Here is a 20060-nt window from a genome sequence, read left to right on the forward strand (position 1 = left end):
TTGGAGGGCTGGGTAGGTTATTATATCTACCTAATGCGAGAAAAACACATACACGGCTAATGCTTGCCCAAGAGAAATCACCTATGTGCTCAGCTAAAGTTAGCTGGTTACTAAAACTGGCTAGCTAGCTGTCAAAGTTGCCCTGTCAGTTGTCACCGGTTGCACGGCAGTGATAGCATGCTAACGCAAGAGCTGTCAACTTGGAGAGTTAGAGCAACACGACCGGGGTGTACTAACGCTGACCACAGGAAAACACCAACTGGCTCTCTGAGAAAAAGGTGTCCCCGCCACGGTGAGCGGAAAGCCTAGTGTCAGGGCCTGTTCACCGGGCTCAATCCCCAGAACTTCAGTGCAGCTCACTTCCCCGTTAAAGTCGTCCATTTCGTGGGCCTTAGTTTAACTTCCATGCCCGTGTAGCTCACTTACTCTGGATGAAAGCTGCTGTGACGGTGTCTCACTGTAATCCTCACGGTAGTTTCAGAGTAACTGCCCCCTCCCCTTCCTTCCACCTCCTCTTCCTCGGCTAGCGAGAGCCCCCCAGGAGTGTCCTGTTCTCTTGACGTTATCGTCCTGTGCAAACAGCCGCTGTAGCTTCGCCGGTGTACCCGCGGTGCCGTGGCGTCCCTCCTCAGCTTCTCTCCGCCTTCTCCTGTTCGCCTTTCTCTCGGTGGCCGAGCCAACATCCGGGACTCTCCCCCATTTGGGTTAAGTGCCCGGAACTACTTTCACATATGACGACGCACATGGAGTTTTTTTTTCCCTCCTACCATCCCTGCCGCCACAGAAACTAGTGCGGTCAAAGGTACAAGCCCGCAATGGAAACAGCAGTGGGTGCACCCGCAGATTAATTTATCAATCCCCTGATCAATATATAAAAGTTATTATGAAAGCACTCCGTTTGAAATGCTTTCTAATGCAAGACATCTTGGGGAAAAAACAATAGAGTGCTAATAGTGGGCACCACTATCAGATAAGCCACATTTTTTAGTACTTGCATTGATACATTTAGTATTCAGATCCTTTAAGTAAAAGTTGCAATGCTACTATCTCTTGCATCCAAAGTGTTAATAGGGTCAAATAAAAAATAATCATAAAAAGATACATAGACCACTATATACTGAAAGCAAAAGTACTCGAGAACAAATGCCTACAATTTTTATATTATTAAATTTGTATTACTTGTTCATAAACTGGGTTTTCCCCTTTTCTTTCCTCTTCCCTTGTTCATGTTTACAACTTCAACTAGTTATTATTTTCATTAGCCTATCTAACTTATCTGTTAATTATTTTTGTGATTCATAAATTGATTGGGTCACTATAACCACATTTCACAAGTTCTAATTCTGAATTAAATGTTCCTTAAAACTTTTTAAATGCTTTTCAAAAATCTATTGGCAAAATAATGCAGTCATTCACTGATTCGTTAATAAACAAATAGACACATTTTTAAGAAGTGAATCTTTAAAAAAATGGTTGTGTTACACCTAGAGCCCTCACAATATGACCTCTCTGTTGTATAAGGTTCACAGAGCTCTAAATTCACAGGATAAAAATGACCAATGGCATAACCTAAATGTCCTCAGTGGTATCTATAGCCCTGATACTGAGTAACTCAGCAAGTTCATGTTGACCTTAACATTTGTAATAAAACTGGTGGTCTTTATGTGTCATATTTGAGTTATAGCTATACATTATTATTTGAATGACATACAAAAAATTACTAAAGCTGGTTTATTGTTTTATGAATTCTAATGCATACGTTTAAAAAAATGATATTGCTAAAAAGTTTCTTCGTTATTTTAGTACTAACTGTAGGGTAGGCTTTTCCCTCCTTTCAAAAAGCTAAATGTTCAGAGCGTAGGCCTATAACATAGGCAATCAGAAAATGGGCAGCATTGTGTAAAACTGTGGGTCTTAAGGGAGAAATGTAAGCCTATACAGTTCTCGCATATTTTGATGGGGTATACTTTACATTTAATCTTTTCAGCGAGTAAACTTGCTTAATTCATGAACTGATAGTACACAGGAATCCAGGTATACTGGCGTTTTTAAACCTGAACCGAATTTTAATATTCACTGGTGGCATCTTAGTTGAATGTTTGTTTGTTTTTTTATTTCCGCTGTTTGTAACACATATAGTACAAATGTGCGAAAACTGATCAGGTCAATCAAACGTATCACAGAAAAAAAAGTATTATGGTAATCTATGCAACAGTACCACAGCTCCTCCTGTGGGTTGATGAGGGTAACTGATCCTGGATAGGTACCCAAATGAGCAATCATTTAAAATCACAACTTTTGCGGTATTATATTGTTGCCTTGTCCTTGTTTTTACGGTGAGTCGTTTAGATTGAAACATATTTTATACATGATTGTTTTCATAAAAACAACAGTAGCGCTACTTAAATTAAACTCTTTAGGGTAAAAACGGTTTGCAAAATCATATGCAAAGCTCGTTTTCCACAGACATCTGTACAGGTTTTCCAAATTCAGTGATGCATATCCATTAAAATGATTATAAAATAAGATCCACAGTGCCTGTTTTGTTTTCCTATGGTAATATTTGTTTATTCGAATCAAAAGATGATGATCAATGAATTCACGCCAGCCAGATTAAACAACACAAAGTCCTAATATTTCAAAAATCTGTTCAGTATATTAGCTAATAATCTCTAGCTACATGGGAGATCAAAATAAACTTTTTTTCATAGAGTAGAATGTGTCAAAAGAATAACTCACCAATAATTACACATCCAAGTGCACACCCAGATTTAGCCGACGAGCTATAAATGTCATTCCAACTTTTTACAAGTATGTGACAGAAATAAAGACAGAACCGTGACAGAAGATCAGCATCCACCTTTTCGAAGGCGTCGCTTTTGTCACTTGCTGATTCAGCGGGACAGTCCAGTTCAAAAGATCCCTTTTCAGTGAAATTCCCCGTGTCGTCTGTGACTCCGTCTGGTGATGCTAATGTTTCACAAAATGTGACACTTCATATGAAAGTGAGAAAGTCAATGACGCACTGCTGGTTCCAAGAGTGTGTCGGTGGCAGGATCGTTTACGACCACGAGAGGCGCTGACGGGCTTCTCCTACAGTGATAAACACCAACGAATGCAGCTCAGTGGTTTCGGGAAGGGCTGAAGTACTTAAAAAGCTGCCAGCTAAGAAGAACACCAGAATATGAAGTAGGGCATTTCACACTTTCATACTGCGTGTTATTATAATAAAAGTGTCCCTTTCTGTTTCGCGGATTATTACAGCGAAAGTAACCATGTTGTCATTGTGTTGTGTTACGTTGTAAGAGAGCCGACGCTTTTGCGGATACATTCAGAAAGTGTCCGCTTCGTGTTTTGTTGCTGGGCACATCAGTTCCAACAAATGAAGCTTTATTACGCTAAAAGTGACGGTCGAGGATCAGCTGTTAAGGACATGCACTTGTAAGGATTAGCATTAGACCCAGGCAATATTGTAATTTTAAGTAACTGTGATTTTGAAGTGTACTTATCTTGTCCATGTATCTTAAAGCCTTTTCACAGTGGAGTATTTTGGGGCTGAGTGGTGTATTTCGGTTTATTGTTCACCTCATTGATTTCCTGATATCTCAGCTTGGTTTCTTGAAGTCATACACAGCACTTCTTGTATGCTTCTAATTCAAGCATATTAGTATTTAGTATTTTATTAATAATCCCGTGAGGAACCTTGACATTGACCTCTCAGTATTATGCCTTTTGATCTGATTTATCTGCACCTTCAAATCTGTAGTCATTCACTCTGTGTCACCCATCATAAAGGAGTTGTTATGTCCTTGGTTGAACATTAGAATTTGCAGAGTAATGAGTATAAACCATTTCAAAAGGTAATAAACACCTCTGGGATTCAGATTTTTTAGACTATAGTATTAAGAAAGTTCTTTCTTTCTTAGACTATAGTCTCCCTTCATACCCACAGAGGATGATGTTGATAGGCAAAAGTTCCCCTTTAAACACAGTTCTGACATTCTGACTAATATTTTCCATCACTATACAACTAAATTTCATCTTCTTTACCAATGTTTTATCTTCCTTTCTCCCATCAGGTAATGGCTAAACCTAGACTATCTTCAATTGATGGGAAGTTAGCTGAAGAATTTGCTATTCCCTCCCATATCAATGAGGTTGGAGAGAAAATGTCTGCTTTTGCCATTGGTCATGCAGCAGCAGGTCGCAGGGTGGTTCTCATCACATCAGGAGGTACCAAAGTACCTCTGGAGTCCCGCACTGTTCGCTTTCTCGATAACTTCAGCAGTGGCAGACGAGGAGCCTCTTCAGCAGAGTATTTCTTAGATGCCGGCTATGCCATCATCTTCTTACACAGGCATCGCTCTCTGTACCCTTACACTCGTACATTCTCAACCATAAACATGCTGGATGCCCTGCAGTTCACTGGGAGCACTGGTGATGTAGTGGTTAACCAGCAGGTGCTTCCGAACATTACCAAGGTGCTGAAGCGATACCAGGAAGTAAAAGACAGCGAGCTTCTTCTGCCCATTGAGTTCAACACTTTGTCAGAGTATCTGCATCTGCTCAAAACAGCTGCACAGGCACTCAGCACACTAGGTACAGATTAACTAAATCTTACAGGTTAAAGCTATGGCTTTTATCAAACTATGTGTTCATATCTTGCCCTCAAATGTTTATTTTGCACTTAGGATCCAAGGCTATGTTTTACTTGGCTGCTGCTGTGTCTGATTTTTATATACCATCATCTGAGATGCCTGAACACAAAATCCAGTCTTCTGATGGACCTCTGCAAGTGAGTGAACTAATCATTCCAGCAAATACTGCTATATGTGCAACATATTTATTTATTTATTTTAGTCAGCTGCACAACAAAAAGATACTAGCCTGTGGGCCAGTGTACCACTTTGGTGCAGACATGTCCACTACAGGAGGTACTGCCATATTTTGCACAGACATTTTGTGTCCCCAGCCAATAATTCCACTTACTCTGATGATCCCCTAACATTTCTTCTATTGGCACAGTTTAATTAAATATCTCACTATTAGTAGATAGATTTTTTTGACTTTGACTTTGGGTATCCCTTAACTTTTGATTTAGTGCCTTTTTCACGTTCCAAATTTTATCCTACACTTATGCTTTTGGCAGGTTCGACTACCTGCCAGATGAGGCTTGTGTGGAATTTGCATGTTCTCCCCACACATGCATAGGTTTCCTCCCATAGTCCAATGACATTCTTGTTAGTTTAAATTGCCTGTAGGTGTGAATGTGAGAGTGAATGGTCTGCCTTTGTATTTCTCTCTGTGTTGGCCCTAAGTTACACTGGTGATTTTTCCTTTCATCCAGTGACACTTGGGATATGCTCTAAATCCCTACCCCCCCAGCACAAAAACACTGTGTGCAGCTGTAGACATTTAGTTATTAATTACATGGATCTTCTTTCAGCTCAGCTTGAACATGGTGCCTAAGATACTGTCCCCATTGGTGAAGGACTGGGCACCTCAGGCATTTGTTGTATCTTTTAAGCTGGAGACAGATGCAACAATTCTGCTAGAAAAGGCTCGACGGGCTCTGGAAACCTACAGGCACCAGGTGGTCGTAGCCAACGTTCTGGAGTCTAGACGGGGTTACGTGGTGGTGGTGACCCCTGAGACTCAAGCTGAAGTTACCCTCACAGAGGAGGATTTGAGAAATGACATAGAAATAGAAGAGAGGATAGTGAGCACCCTCACATCGGCACACAACAAGTTTATAACTCAGTAAGTAATTTTGTCTGCACTTTAGTCAGTGATGCTTGTTTTAGTTGTATATGGGCTTTTATCCAATTAGGAGTTTGGTCTAATTATTACTTGCCTGTTCTATTGACAAGTTACTGTTTTTTCTTTTTTGTATATTATTAGTATTATCCTAATTTCCTCCCTTTACCTGTTCAAAAAATTGGGGAATTGCAATCATCCACGAAGCGCAGGTGTAGTTTCTCCTGGCCATGTATTTTTGCTGGACACTGAATCCTATGTTGCCCCCCCCATGTGTGTTCTCACTTGTAAGTTTCTATGGATAAAAGAATTTGCAAAATGACTAATGTAATGTAGGTCTCTAGAGTTGAAAAGCTGTTTCAGTACACAGACAATGCTCAGTTTGACAGTTAAAATCTTTATTCACATTGTGAAGAAATTCAAGACAGACTTGTTTATGTCTGGTCTACAACAATGACTGACAGTTGAATGTGATTATTTACTACAAGTCATCAAATAATAAACAATTATATGTATACTCCATTGGTGTTTTGTTTTTCCATTTCAAAGAATACACTTGGCAGCATATTTTGTATTCTCTTGGTTACTTAAGTTTGATACTCTTCTTGATCCCTGCACGAATACCAGATAACTCTCCACTGTATCTGGTCTCCTCCCGTCGAACCTCACGCACCTGGTGAATAAAAACAGTCTCAGTCTCATTATGCACATTTCTTAAATGCTTGAGTCAAACTAAGCATACATACATCTTCTAAAAGGCTTTTTCCTAACTTAATTGTACTAAAAATAAATAAATGACATTTAAAATACAAACCTGGCCCTTCCTGCGGATTTTGGCTCGTCTGAATTTCTCTCTGTGCTTGACTCTGGGATTACGGTCAATTTTCTTCCTCTTTGGTGTCAGACCCTTGTTCTTAGCCATCTGTGAAATTGGTGAGTTAACATAATTACAGTAAGTGTAGACAAGTGGTATGAAACACATTACTGTATAAGGGGCACCATATATTAAAATGAAATGTAATTCCTTAAGAGTATAATGAAGAATGAGTCAAGCAAGTAGATGGGTGTGGTGATAGAGGCATTTGTTTTATCATATCACGTTCCTGAGACCATCCAACAGGTGGTGCCCTCATGTCACAAATAGTCAAGTGTACATTTTACTCTTGAAATTTGCCTTCCCAAATGTGGCAACATGCGCATATAGAGAAAGCCTGTGCTGTTACAAGACTAAATGTAAGCCTGTTTAAATGTTATACATTTAAAATGATCAGTTCTGGAATGTGAAACTAGTATAAAATGCGGCTTGCAGTACATTGTTCTCTTCATGGTCAAGGATTCTTATTTTATTCCTGACAAATGTCTATCTTGATCTATCTGATGGTGCTCTGTTATTAGTGAATATGGAGCACTTTCTCCAATCAAGATTAGTACCTGGTAAGTAATTCCTCTCTTGGCATCTGGATCCAGCTCTTCCTCCTCATTTTCAGTCTCCTTCAACCTGCAACCCATTTACAATTTATCAGACCCATGTTGGTTTTATCCCAATTTAAAGACAATAATTATACTTACTGTTCAGCTTCGGAGTTATTGCCCTTTCTTTTTAATTTCAACCGCTCCTCCATGTCTCTGTAGAAACGCAAAGCCGCCTCTTCGTCCAGCTCAGAGTCTGAATCCTCTTTAACTTTTGCCATAGTTTCTCCAGAAGCCTTCAAACAGCATGCACTCATTAGTTTTCATAATCCAAGTTAGACATTTGCAACAAATTAAATCGAGGATGTTGTTCGGGTCTGTAAATGCAGGTTCTCTGAAAAACCCTCTCACTTTTTCCTTTTTACTGGCAACTCTGCTCTTCTGACCCTCCGCTGGCTTTCTGACAGCCTTGTTTTTCTCATCACCAGCAAGTAAACTGCGAAACTCTGGAACGAGCCGAGCATCCACTGCTCCTAGTTCATTGATGAGCTGTAGGCAGATGTTTTAAAAGTCAGTAGAATAGAGAATTGTAGATATGGTCATTAAGAGGATATTTTACGATACTATATGTCCTATGATAATGTTAGTGTGACGGGTTATCTCAAGTATTAACCAATGCCAAAAAGTGTGACATATGCTGTCCAATCAAAATGGTGCATATACAATTTTCTGGACTGCTGGTTAAAAGATTTCAAATACAACAATTTGAACTTAACTTACATTTCTATAGGTGAGCAGTCTTTCAATCACAGGATGATTATGTGCTGGGATTCGTTTTGCTTTCAGTATCAAGTAGAAACTGATGTTTGTACAGTAACTGTGTGAGGAAACAAACATTAGTCTCTATTCAGTACAAAGACAGTGGCATGATCATGTACATACAATTACATTACAACTTACTTAAGATAAAGTTGCTGCTTTGTCTTCAGGTAGTCAGCACCCTTTGAAAAAGAAGAAGACCAAAGATAGAATCACAAATGCTACAACTGATCATTTATAATTCTAGTATTAGCAGTGACAATCTAATACAGAAAAATTATTGGTGTGATGATTGTTATTTTAAAGCCTAATCATGATCATGGTTGATGAATCTGCACCATGTACTGTTGGCTGTAAAAATGGGATTCCAAACATATATACAGTGGCATAAAAAAGGTTTACAACGTTCTCTGTTTTTACTATCTTTTGGTAATTTTATTCAAATAGTTGTAAATGGATCAAAAAACAATTATTTTTAAGCATATTTTTGGATAAAATAATAGTCAAATGAAATTTCTATGTTAAGCATTACTTGCATTAACAAAACTTCCTTTTGCAGCAATAACTGTTTCATTCAATTGTGTCACATCTTTCATTCTACTGATCAGTTTTTGCAGATATTCAGATGTGATTTCCTACCATGGCTTCTGCAGCACTTCCCAAAGGTCCTGGTTGGGGAATGTTGCCTAATTCTACCAGGTCCATTTTCTACCATATGGGGTTCAGATCTGGGGATTGATCATCACATTTCCACCTCCATGCTTCAAGAATGGTTTTAGGCAGGCATCTGTCATCTTTTTCACACTGATTTCTCTCTTGTTTTATTCAAAAATGCAGCCAATTCAACAGCAGTACAGCATCTGATTTTGGCCCTGTGTCTTTTGTGACTAGTGACTAGACCTTTTAAACAAATCTTCCGTTTCTTGGTTATGTCTTGTTGAGAATAACCTTCTTTTCTCAAGACAAAGAATCACATATTTAGCCATTTTTAGTTCGAAATTACACTGAAAATGACCGGTCACTCTCCCTATTCAGGAAGGGCCAAATATAAACTGATACTATTGACAAGACATGAACTTGTTTTAAAGTTGTTAAGAACACCTGGGAGGGAGATGCATTAATTTAAGAGCATCTGCACTTAACTTTTTGGAAATACTGGTCAGTAAAGTGGCACAGATTTGTCGGGCAGGTAATGCTATAATGCGCAGCATTTTTGATGAAACTAAAGTCTATAATGCAAGTTTCATTTGAGACATTATTCTGTGCTCAAAAAATACCTAAAATACAGTGTTATTCACTTTTTGTTTTGTGATTCATTTACAACCCTGTGACTGAATAAAACCCACAAAAATAATAAAAACTGTGTAGGCGATTTTTTGCCAGTGTAAATGTAACAGAGAGCTACTGTCAAACTCTAATGTGACCCAGACTCTGAACAACAGTAGCAGAAGCAGCATGATATTCACTTCAAAATGTTCCTGAATAAGACTCACCCTGCTTATAAGAAAAAGGTCAATAATCTTGTGTTTCATATCTTCATAATTAATGTAGTTTCTTAACAACTAATACCTGAAGGACCTTACAGCAAATATATTGACTGCTCATGCTATACATTGATTCCCAAAAGTTGTATATAGTAGCTTTAGGTAACTGAAGAGAAAAAAAATAAAAAAAAAAAATATATATATATATATATATATAAAATTTTTTTTTTTTTTTGTATTATAAAAAACAAAACCAAAGGCAACATGGTAGAACTGTCCATGCATTTAACTTCACCCCACTGCAGCCTTTTGTCTTAATCGTGTGATTTAAATACTGGTTATGTGTATTAATTGCAGAGCAATTATTGGCCTAATAACGACAAAGAGCTATGTACTTCTTAAATCTTCTAAATTTTATGTCTGCTGAATTATTCACAGCTACAAATTAAGCTAAATGTACTCACTTTGCCTGGTGGGATCTTTCCATCCTTGACCATCTGTACAAGAGGATGCAGCTCATTCTTCAGTTCAGAAAGCTGCACACATGCATGCAGAAACAGAAATAATTCACATCTGTTTAACGTTGGTCTGTTTTAACTATGAATAAAACCTAAGGCCCATAAAATCTGATGTTTTACATACAAGTGAATTGTGTGTCTCTGTGTGTGTTTTACCTTTGCTTTGAAGTCCTGAGTAAGTTCAAGCAGCTCGGGTGATTCCTTCTTTAAAATTTTCATTTTTTCCTTCTGTGACATCTGCTTCAGGTCTTTTACAATCCTCTCTTGATTTTCTGCAGTCTTCTTTTCATCCTTCTCCTCGACAGCAAATTCCTGTATTTATAAAGACACTGAAAAACATCAACAAGAAAAGATTTGTGGACTTGACTACAGGTTTAGAAGAAAAATTGAAACAATACCTGAAAAAAGTTTAAGTCGTAATCCTCCTCACTCAGATTTTCAGCTAAACGTTTTTGGATTGTTTTAGCCTCTGCTTCTTCCTCTTGTTCTTCTGCCTCCAACTCCTCTTGTGATTTCCCTTCTGTCATAACACAATTATCACGTAGCAAAAATGTTGCACAAGTAAAGACTAGCCATACATACAACAAACGTAACTTCCCTAAATAATAATTGTGGCTAGAAAAGATGCTTACTGGTGGTTACATAATCAGACTCGTAGTACATCTTCTTCTTGGTGCCCCATGCCAGTTCATTAGGAAGGTCTAGGAAAAACATCATAAATTACAGTTAAAACAATAATGTTTTGTGAGACCCAAACTGAACACAGACTGATGTTTTTAATGTTTACCTTCCTCGTTTTTCTCCTCTAGATCACTTTCCATATCTGTCCCCTCTTCATCATGATTATCATCTTCTTCCTCATGCTCTGACTCAGAATCATCCAGGGCCATTACTTCTTCCTGTGAAATTCAGATGTGTTTGAAGTTGCTCCTGGGCTAAATTCATATTCTGAGGGTAAATCCAAACAAATAGACAAATTAAAAAGTCCATTACCTCATCATCTATTTCCTCTGAATCACTCTCCATTTGAATGCCACGGGCAAGAAGTTTCTACGCCGAAAAAGAAAAGTGAGGGAACATCTAAAACAGAACAAACACCACAAAACCACTAATGACTTAACACTTACTGCAATCTTCTCATCGTGAAACTCGTCAATTTTGTCCTTTGTGTACTGCAATGATTTCTGAAAGGCAGGTATAGAGAGAGAAAAGCCGAGTCGATCTATGGATACATATTATAATATTTCACTTTACAAATACAAAGTCACGCTTTTTGTTTTTTGGTGCCCCTGTATATACTGTTATTTCTAAATTAAATTTTCTGTTTGCAACAACCAAAGCAATTAATTCAGGCAAGTTCAATAAGTACGACCAAAGGTACAGTTGTGCTCATAAGTTTAAAGACCCTGGTAAAATTTGTGAAATATTGTTTGCTTGTAATTATGGTCTAGGTATAAAATGTCAGCAAGTCTCTGACTTTGCTGAATTCTGAGCCATGTGGAAAGCAACTGAACTGTCAAAAGGACCTGTGAGAGAAGGTGGTTAAACAGGAAAAAGGATTTAAAAAAAATTGGAAATGCCAGTCAGTAGTGTTCAAACTACTATGTACAAGAATTGAAAAATGAGAGGTTCGGTTGACTCCAAGCCACGTTCAAGCAGACTAACACAAATTTTAGTTACAACTGTCAGGAAAATTGTTTAGGATGCAAAGAAAAACCCATAAATAACTTCAGCTGGCATACAGGCTTCTCTACAGAAAAGTGGTGTGGTTGTTTCAAGAAGCACAATAAAGAGGCAAATGAAGAAAAATGGGCTGCACTGTCGACTTGCTAGAAGACAGCAATTATTGTGCCCATGTTACATAACAGCACACTTACAATATGGCAAACGGTACCTGGACAAGCCTTAAACCTTCTGGGAAAATGTCATTTGGAGTGATGAGACCAAAATTTAACTTTATAGTTACAACCATAAATGTTATATTTGAAGAGGAGTTAAAAAGGCTTATGATGAAAAGTACATCCCTACTGTGAAGCATGGAGGTGGATCTTTAATATTTTGGGGGTGTGTAAGCTACAGTATCCAAAGGAAGTAAGTCAAAATTGATGGTAATGAATACAGCATGTTATCAGAAAATACTGGAAGACAGTCTGCAATCATCAGCCCAGAAACTGCACATGGGACGCACTTGGACATTTCCAACATGAAAATGATCCAAAACAAAAGACCAAGTTGATCCAGTATTGGCTACAAAAGAAAAAAGTGAAGGTGCTGGCCATCACATTCTCTTGACCTCAATACAATTGAGCCACTTTGGGGAGATCACAAACGTGCAGTTCATGCAAAACGGCCCAAGAATCCAAAGGACCTGAAGGCTTTTTGCCAAGAAGAATGGAAACTTTACCATCTTAGAAAATAAAGTGCCTCATCTACAACTATCAAAAAAGATTACAAGGTGTTAATGATGCTAAAAGGAGCAACACACAGTATTAAAAATTAAAGGTATGCAAAATTTTAAACAGGGACAATCTCAGTATTTTCTCTAAAGTTATGTTTTGTTTAATAGTGGTGCTATTTTGATATGCCACATAGTTTAATTTAAATCCCATTTAAAATAAATGTATTTTGCCTGATCACTCATGTTTTCTTTAAAGAATGGTACACATGGCTATGTAAACTTGGAGCACAACTGTAATTCTCTTGTTTTCTGCAAGGCCCACAACAAATCAATCAATGAACAACCTTATATTGCAACTTAGAATCCAAAGCTATGATTTCAACTTAGAACTTTAGCTTCTGGCAAATCAGAAATGTATTTAATTTAAAAGAAAAAACAAACAAACCATCATATCACATAACTAGATGTTTAGATAAATAACTGAGAAACTGATAGTGGGCACATGTATTATAAAAAGGTGAATGTTTTTTTTAACACTTAATTTATGATGATTTAACAGCTCCCTTTTACAAAATATGGTTGACATCATAATGAGATGCATCATTAAAATTACTACAACAAGTTCGTCATTTCATTCATTAATTTCATCTCATCATTTGTGTAAAAGAAGAAAATGATTAAAACCACTGTAAAAAAAAGAAAGAAAAAAAAGAAGATATTTTATAGCTTGTAGATACCCTGAAACAGCAGTCCTATTACCTTGTCTGGGACAGGCATTTCCTTGTAGGCTTCAGGATCATCTTCATCATAATGTTGTGTCTTTTTTGGCCTTTGCACCGATTTTCCTCTGAGCAGCAAAGCAAAGGGGTCAGATCTTTTTACATTTCTGCTCTGCAGCGCTTAACACTTATATGATGATTATATCATTTAACTCCAACGTTATTTTTCCTAGATGAAAGACATTTCATAACGTTTATGTCTTTCACAGAAATGCACATCTGAAGGATCCTCTGGGCCCCAGTGGGAAACATATGGGTCCTGGGTGAGAGCTAAATACATACATATTGCTCTAACACGTGCTAATGAACACAATTAAACAGCAGAGAAGTTAACGTTAGGTTAAAACAATCGCATTGAAACAGCTAACTTTAGCTGAACTCACCTTTTTGCTCGAACCATGATGGAAATTAATAAACTTGGCTGCTACACGCAAAATTAAATGAATGGAAATTTACAATGTGAAACAAACAACACTTTTCAGCATGAAAAAAACTATATTGTAGATTAGCAAATTTCCACACTGATTGTAAATGCCATGTGCTTCCGCGATTTCTTCTTCTTCTTCTTCTTCTTCTTCTTCTTCTTCTTTCGATTTCGCGGCGGTTAACAAAATGACACGAAAGCTGCACCACCACCTGCTGAGCCGGAGTAGGCAATGCATAAATTAGGTGCAAAGGTTAAAATCAAACTTCTGTGTAACTTGCTTCTAGGACTTTGAGGAAGATGCATTTTTAACTAAGTTCATTATTAATTAGACTTCTTATTTTCTAATGATTTCTATAAATCTCCTCTGTTTTTCCCCTGTTTTCAGTGTGTTTTATTTATTTATTTATTTGTTTATTTTTTGCTTTTTCTTGGACATTTTACAACATTCTGACCAGTCTATCTGCCAGAGATTCCGTCAACTTACACTTGTTTCTTTATCTGCAAAATGTATAAGTAAAGTGTAAATGCACTAATAACTTAACATAACCTCTGTGTCTTTGGCCCGTTAGTACTTTAAAACTTTTACTTCCTAGTAGAACATGCGCTATAAGAATCTCAGCACTTATTATATTTTTCTAACGTATTCCCAAACATACAACCACAGGAATGATAATGTCTATTCTTACTACATAAAGAATAGACAATAATAGTCAATACAATTTTCAGTCATAGGTTTTTCCTTTTATTTATTTGTCTAGTTACATAATACCTTTTTTCACACATGCAACAGACTTTGTAACCAACAACTGAAACTGATACTATTTACTGAATCAACATGAACAATCTATTTTATTTCTGTAAATATAATCTGAAATAAAGTTACTATATGTAAAATACTGTCAAATATATTTAAAAAATCAATGAGATATCACATTATTATATAAAACTGGCATACATCCTGCATATTAACAAAAATATGTTCATCAGAGTCACAGTCTGTTTTTAGTCTATTCTGTATTAGTTAACACTGCAAAGGCCACAACTATCCAATGCTGGCAGCTGCCTGTCCTCAGTGACAGAAGATTTTACTCCGAAGTTTTCATCCTCACTTCTCACTTCTTTACTTCACGCTCTTTCAGTGGCTTCCTCCAGTTATGTGGGGGAGTCAAACCCTCTTTAATCAGAGAGGTCTTTGGAGGTCTGTGCAACACTGATTTCATGTCGTCGTTCCTATTTTTCATCAGGGCATAAGCAGGAGTCATATGACCTGGGCGAAAAGGCTGCCAAGGAAAAAGAAATTGACATTAATCAAATGCTATATGATTTTCAAGTAATTATACTTCATTTGACCATTCAGACGACCTGGGTTATTTAATTTGTTGCCATAGGTAATATTTGCATGGCCTCCACAATCTCAAATCGCTTAACATTAACCAGTCTGACAAAGAATGATAATTTCCTTTTGGTTGAACTACTTCCAACTCTTGTTGTAAAGGCCACAGTCTGTGATTATGGGCCAGAAATAAACCCTGCTTCATTTCAAGTAAACCTGTGCCCTAGAAATCACTTTTGTTAACACTGAATTAGCAAGTGCAGATATGCTGAAGGAAAAGTAATGATGACTGTATTTTGTCCTTTGAGGTAGTGTGGCTATAAAATAAGCCAAACAACGATCAGTCAAAATTTAACTGGCAACATGTTTCCTTTGTTTTTCACAATCATATTTTCTTTTTAAATACTATGTATATCTGCCTCTATATAACAATATTAAGCCTTTTATAGTTATATTTACACACTGACAACACTTGTTAGGGTTGGGCAACGGTCAATATTGTAGTATCATTTAACTGGGTTATATGCTTTGATAAATGTTTTTTTTTCCATAACATTTGCAGAGGTTGACCGTCAAACCCTCGACAATTAAAGCCAAAACCATCTGCATGACATTTCATTTTCCCCATTCCCTCATAAACACAGAGAACTATGACAAACTTACAGTGGCCTTAAATCTTGGTTCCGGGACTCCAGGATTTGTATCTGCATTGACTACACTCAGTTCCATCATGGACTGACTCATTTGTGACAGAGCAGCCTTTGATCCTCTGTTGAACAGACCTGAAGGGCTCAGCTGAGTATTAACCTTCCTCATAATGTCACTCAAAGGACTGAGGTTCTCATACTGTGGCACCCTCAGGATTATAGGTCTCTGTGAAGAGGGAAAATCATCTCAACTTCCTCAGTAGCTTTGTTCCAGGGTTAAATATTTTGACAATGTCAGTTGCTTACTTTTGAAGGTGCTTTGTCCACTGGGGAACTAGTTTCATCTATGTTGATCTCCTCCAAAATGGGTTCTCTCTTTGAGGACCGTTTTCTCTGAGTTGGCTCTTTTGTCTTGCCATGAAGTCTCATTGTTGTTCTGTCATCTAAATTGTTGTTCCTCTCTGAGGAGAGTTGTCTGGCTTCCACTCTGCAGAGATAGAAATAAATAACTTTGACATATGATGTTTCAGTAATAAATGATCCAATAAATGAGTTTGATTGCAAGGGCAGAGTGCTGCTAAGAAAATAATCAAAATTTATAAAAATAAAAAAAACATGGAGATGACATTATTTATAACCAATGTCGAAATTAGCTGTAACAGGACTCACTTGAACGTTGAGTCATCTAGTGCACTTGTCACAGAGGACCTGTTTTCACATTCCCTTTCAAATACACAAGCAAATCAGCAAAAACAATAAAACGAGAGGGACATTTTAAATTGCTCAAAGAATAACAAAAAACTGAAAATAAAACAATAGATTAAATATTTCACCATTTTGGTTTAAATGTCAAAAGAGGTTAATTATACATTTAAAACAAAAACTTACTTATTTAAAAAAATTGCAGCATACAGCAGCGACATTTTAGGTAAAATTAAAAAACATGTGAGATGTTTCAATGGATTTAATGTGTCTAAAATAAAATATTAAGCATCTTAAAGCTATAATATGAATTTTTTTAATAATATGTTTTTTAAACATGCTACGAATGAATAGTGATGTTGAGCAGTGCTCAAAAAGTTCAATGATCACTGACTGAGTCTGGCTCACAGGAGCCAATTTTACTACGAAAATATTCCAAAACGTTACACACTCCATCTTCACTTCAAGAGGATACATGTACCTTTTCATATCCAGAAATTGGTTTCCATTGTAAGTAAAATTATCCATAATAAGTGTGTTTTCATCAAACAGCGTGTTGTTCTGCAGAAGCATTTCATTGGCCACAACCTCATGTTGACTGAGAGGATGGAAGCTGCTGTGTCTCTGGAAAACTCCCATCTCCTCCCAGTCCAGGAAGGAATCAACGGGTGGGGATGGAGGTTTGTTAACCTTAGACTCCAAATAAAGTTTGTTTTTGAGCCAAGGATCTGAGATGGATTCAATCTGATGAATCATTTCTTGAGAGGTGCCTGTAGCCCTCCATTTCTCTGGTACAGGAAACGAAGCAGCAAAAAGCATTCGGAACTCTCTGTCGAATGAGTCAACAACTGGGCCACGTAATACAGTGATCAGCTGCCGGTGCAGGTGGGCATCTGTCCACGTGAGGCTGCAGGGTACAAAGGCAGCTGGTAACATCACTTTCAAGTGAGACACAAAATTAGTTGAAATAACAGGGCTGCCCACCTGTAGCTGCCATGAATAACTGTCTCTAAATCCACCAGTAGGAACTTGTTTTTCATTTCCCCAACCACCATTCTTCCCCTCCTCGAACAAAAGGTTCTCCCTTGAAGAACACGGACTCGGATGTTCTGCCAGATCAAAAGCTTAAATAAGTCAAGACTGAATTACAATAAAAGTTGTGGTTTAACAAGTTTACCAGTGTTGAGCCTGTTGAGTACGCTAACATGCTAATAGGTTCTAAGGACAGTACAGCTGGGGCTGATAGGAAAGTCAGTTTAGTATGTTTTTAATAATAACACAACTATTAGAAATGTTCAAATGATTACATGCTGATGGAGTTAGATGAAAAGTTTGAAGATTAAAAAAGATACTGTATATCCATATAGGCTGTGTGGTTGTGTTCCACATTTACCAAAAACACATCCAATTATCAAGAAGTTTTGGCACATTAAATATTGTAGCTAATATATCTTGTACATGCTGAGGTATTTCACAGGGAAAGTTAAAACTTTAGTTATGATGGCTGCATCTGGTAGCAGCTTGAGTCTGCGTTGATCACTGTAAAATGCAAATTTTTTTTCACTTTGTTTTCAACGACAGGCACATTTTCCCCACATGAAATACACAAACACAGACAACACTTAATGCTGTTCAACTAGTTCTGCTGTATCGCTAAAGGTACAGGTGTTACATTCCTAACATAAGTGTGCCCAGAGGAAGGACACCTCTCAGAAAAATGTATGCAGTAACGCTTTTCATGATACTTTTAATTATGGCTCCATCAAACATGCTGATTTGCAGGAGGTGACTCACTGGATGCATGAGCCGGCTGAGTGTGAAATTCTCCTCAGTGGACCTTTGGTTCAGGATAATGTAGATAGGGACACCTCGGGAGGCAGTCTTGTGTAAATCAGCAATTATTGAACGATCTGTCAATCTGTCAGTAACCAAAGCAATTACCTGTGCAGTATACAAAATGTCACTTAGTCAGAAACAGACATATGGACAAAAAATAAAATTTTAAATACAGTATTAATTTTCCCTCTTGAGGAATGACTTCTGAAGTTTAACTTGAGGCATTGCAGTTTAGTTTATGTACTAGGAACACAACATTTATAGTTACTATATATATATATATATATATATATATATATATATATATATATATATATATATATATATATATATATATATAGTTATTTAGTGTAAGAAATGCCAAATACATAACTTCTCTGTTTTATGTGTTCTATCATTATATATACATAGCTGTACATATGAATTGAATACATGGAAGTGAATCCATATCATATATGCATACTTGGCTGGCCGTTTGTAAATGCCATCTGATGATCTCTCTGACAGAAGGTTCTCCCGCTGCAGGAGGACTGGTGTGGACTGCAATGCTTCCAGTCGGAACGCAGGTCCTTTTTTCAGGCCAGCCCAGCTCCAGGCTTGGGGTTGGTGGGTCTGTGTGGCAAGGAAAATAGGTTGAACAAAAGTCCATAATCTCTGAGCTCCCTTCCATTCCATTCTCCTCCCTCTGCCCCTGTAGATGGTTAAAATGATAGTCCTGAGCCCAGCCTGCTATCTGGTTGACCTCCTCAGGAGAAATGAAGCTGTCAGAGTGCTCTAAGGCAATGGAGGTGTAGAAGGACTCTGGTCCTGCACTTAAAAGTGTCTCAATCCCTTGGCGCTCCTTCTCACAGTGGAGGAATCCTGGTGAAGTATAGACCACTGGTAGGAACACTAAATCCTCGTTAAGGCTCTGCTCCTGGGAGTTCGACATGACAGCAGCCTAACATCAATACGTAAGTTTGACCTTCATCTCTTCCTCCTCTGAATGCCAGCGCACTCCTTTTAACCCTTCACTACGTGCTGCTAGCTTCGGCTGAGTTGGACAACCCTTAAAGTCAACTCAATTCATTCATCCCTTTGGCAAAACAATCCACTATTTCCTTGTTGGCAAGAAATCTTGACAAGTTTCACTTTGCTTCTTAGTAAGAAAAGGCCTTGATAGGGTTAAAGAGTTCAATACAGTGCACATATCACGTTCTTCAGCTTTGTTGTTGAAAAGCTCAGTGTCTTCAAGCTTTAAAAGCATCAGTTTGAACAGCCTAAAAAAAAAACTTAAAAATCCACTGTGTTAAAACACTGTGAAACTCGCTCCCGTGACAGTATGTGTCCTCTCTCAGCCTCGAGTGTTTCTCTTAAGCTCTGTGGCTGCTTGTCATCTTCCCTCAACACTTCCACTCCTTGTCACTGACATTGTTCTATGATGAGATTGTATTCTCACACACATAGTGACTACTACTCCCTACTCCACCTGTCTTTGTCTATACATAATACATATACTTCTTAGAGCTGTGCAAGGTGTGTGAAGAATAAAATTGCCTTATATAATTTATTTAGGAGGTTGCTGTTTAGCTTAGTTTCAGTTTTATACTGGTCCAGCCTGACAGGTAGGTTTGTAATATATCTGTCTTCCCATCTGAAGGTGTCAGGTTCAGTTCTATCAGTTTCTTTTTTGGTTATTTGTAAATATATTTGGAAAGGTTGTTTTCAAATTCTGTTACCACAGAAGTGGTTTGTTATCAGTTATCATGTTCCTCTTCTGTTCTGTAGAAATCGTGAGCATACTTTAGAGTACACACTGGATACTACAATCCAAGGATGGCACACCTTTTCACCACCACTGGGTTATAGCAGAGGATTACTTCTTCATTATGTTACACATAAAGCACTTAATACAGAAAAAAACAGATTCAGCCTTTCAAACACGGGAACACTCATTGGTAAAGCTGACGT

At 37.6% G+C, this 20060-nt stretch overlaps 4 protein-coding genes across 10 annotated transcripts in view; 1 reads left to right on the forward strand and 3 right to left on the reverse strand.

Annotated features, from left to right (window-relative positions):
• The window catches only part of foxj3 (forkhead box J3), a 74899-nt gene extending 71967 nt beyond the window's left edge, over positions 1-2932 (reverse strand). For 2 of the 4 annotated variants that reach the window (XM_067503662.1, XM_067503661.1), the window contains exon 1: positions 427-677. The gene's annotated coding sequence lies outside the window, so the exon portion shown is untranslated. Of the gene's footprint in view, positions 1-426; positions 678-2739 lie in introns of those variants that run through there. The other 2 variants (XM_067503659.1, XM_067503658.1) reach the window with 2 other exon arrangements.
• Positions 2933-3088: 156 nt separating this feature from the next.
• ppcs (phosphopantothenoylcysteine synthetase) lies at positions 3089-6277 on the forward strand. Of its 2 annotated transcripts, none has more exons than XM_067503665.1 (4): positions 3089-3189; positions 4080-4599; positions 4692-4795; positions 5447-6277. In XM_067503665.1, the coding sequence occupies exons 2-4, from the start codon at positions 4083-4085 to the stop codon at positions 5762-5764; spliced, it is 939 nt and encodes a 312-aa protein (XP_067359766.1). In that variant the 5' UTR covers positions 3089-3189; positions 4080-4082; the 3' UTR covers positions 5765-6277. The 2 variants fall into 2 exon arrangements, with proteins under 2 accessions (XP_067359766.1, XP_067359767.1); XM_067503666.1 differs by lacking the exon at positions 3089-3189 and adding an exon at positions 3227-3441.
• Positions 6139-13749, reverse strand: utp3 (UTP3 small subunit processome component). The gene is made up of 16 exons (XM_067503664.1): positions 13549-13749; positions 13146-13233; positions 11116-11172; positions 10982-11038; positions 10776-10887; positions 10621-10689; positions 10387-10508; positions 10145-10300; positions 9935-10006; positions 8128-8168; positions 7948-8044; positions 7579-7716; positions 7327-7463; positions 7189-7255; positions 6572-6679; positions 6139-6430 (listed from the first exon to the last, which is right to left on the reverse strand). Exons 1-16 carry the CDS (start codon positions 13563-13565, stop codon positions 6341-6343), a joined length of 1428 nt encoding a protein of 475 aa, XP_067359765.1. The 5' UTR covers positions 13566-13749; the 3' UTR covers positions 6139-6340.
• A 580-nt stretch (positions 13750-14329) lies between these two features.
• On the reverse strand, positions 14330-19616 carry fam83e (family with sequence similarity 83 member E). 3 transcript variants are annotated; one of them, XM_067505852.1, is made up of 8 exons: positions 18574-19566; positions 18069-18215; positions 17259-17383; positions 16756-17181; positions 16242-16295; positions 15879-16059; positions 15589-15798; positions 14330-14872 (listed from the first exon to the last, which is right to left on the reverse strand). In XM_067505852.1, exons 1-8 carry the CDS (start codon positions 19039-19041, stop codon positions 14705-14707), a joined length of 1779 nt encoding a protein of 592 aa, XP_067361953.1. In that variant the 5' UTR covers positions 19042-19566; the 3' UTR covers positions 14330-14704. The 3 variants fall into 3 exon arrangements, with proteins under 3 accessions (XP_067361953.1, XP_067361955.1, XP_067361954.1); XM_067505854.1 differs by lacking the exon at positions 15589-15798 and having other exon boundaries at positions 18574-19616; XM_067505853.1 differs by lacking the exon at positions 16242-16295 and having other exon boundaries at positions 18574-19570.
• Positions 19617-20060: the final 444 nt, after the last annotated feature.

The sequence above is a fragment of the Channa argus genome, chromosome 5 (assembly GCF_033026475.1).
Source record: "Channa argus isolate prfri chromosome 5, Channa argus male v1.0, whole genome shotgun sequence".
NCBI classification, from domain to species: Eukaryota; Metazoa; Chordata; class Actinopteri; order Anabantiformes; family Channidae; genus Channa; species Channa argus.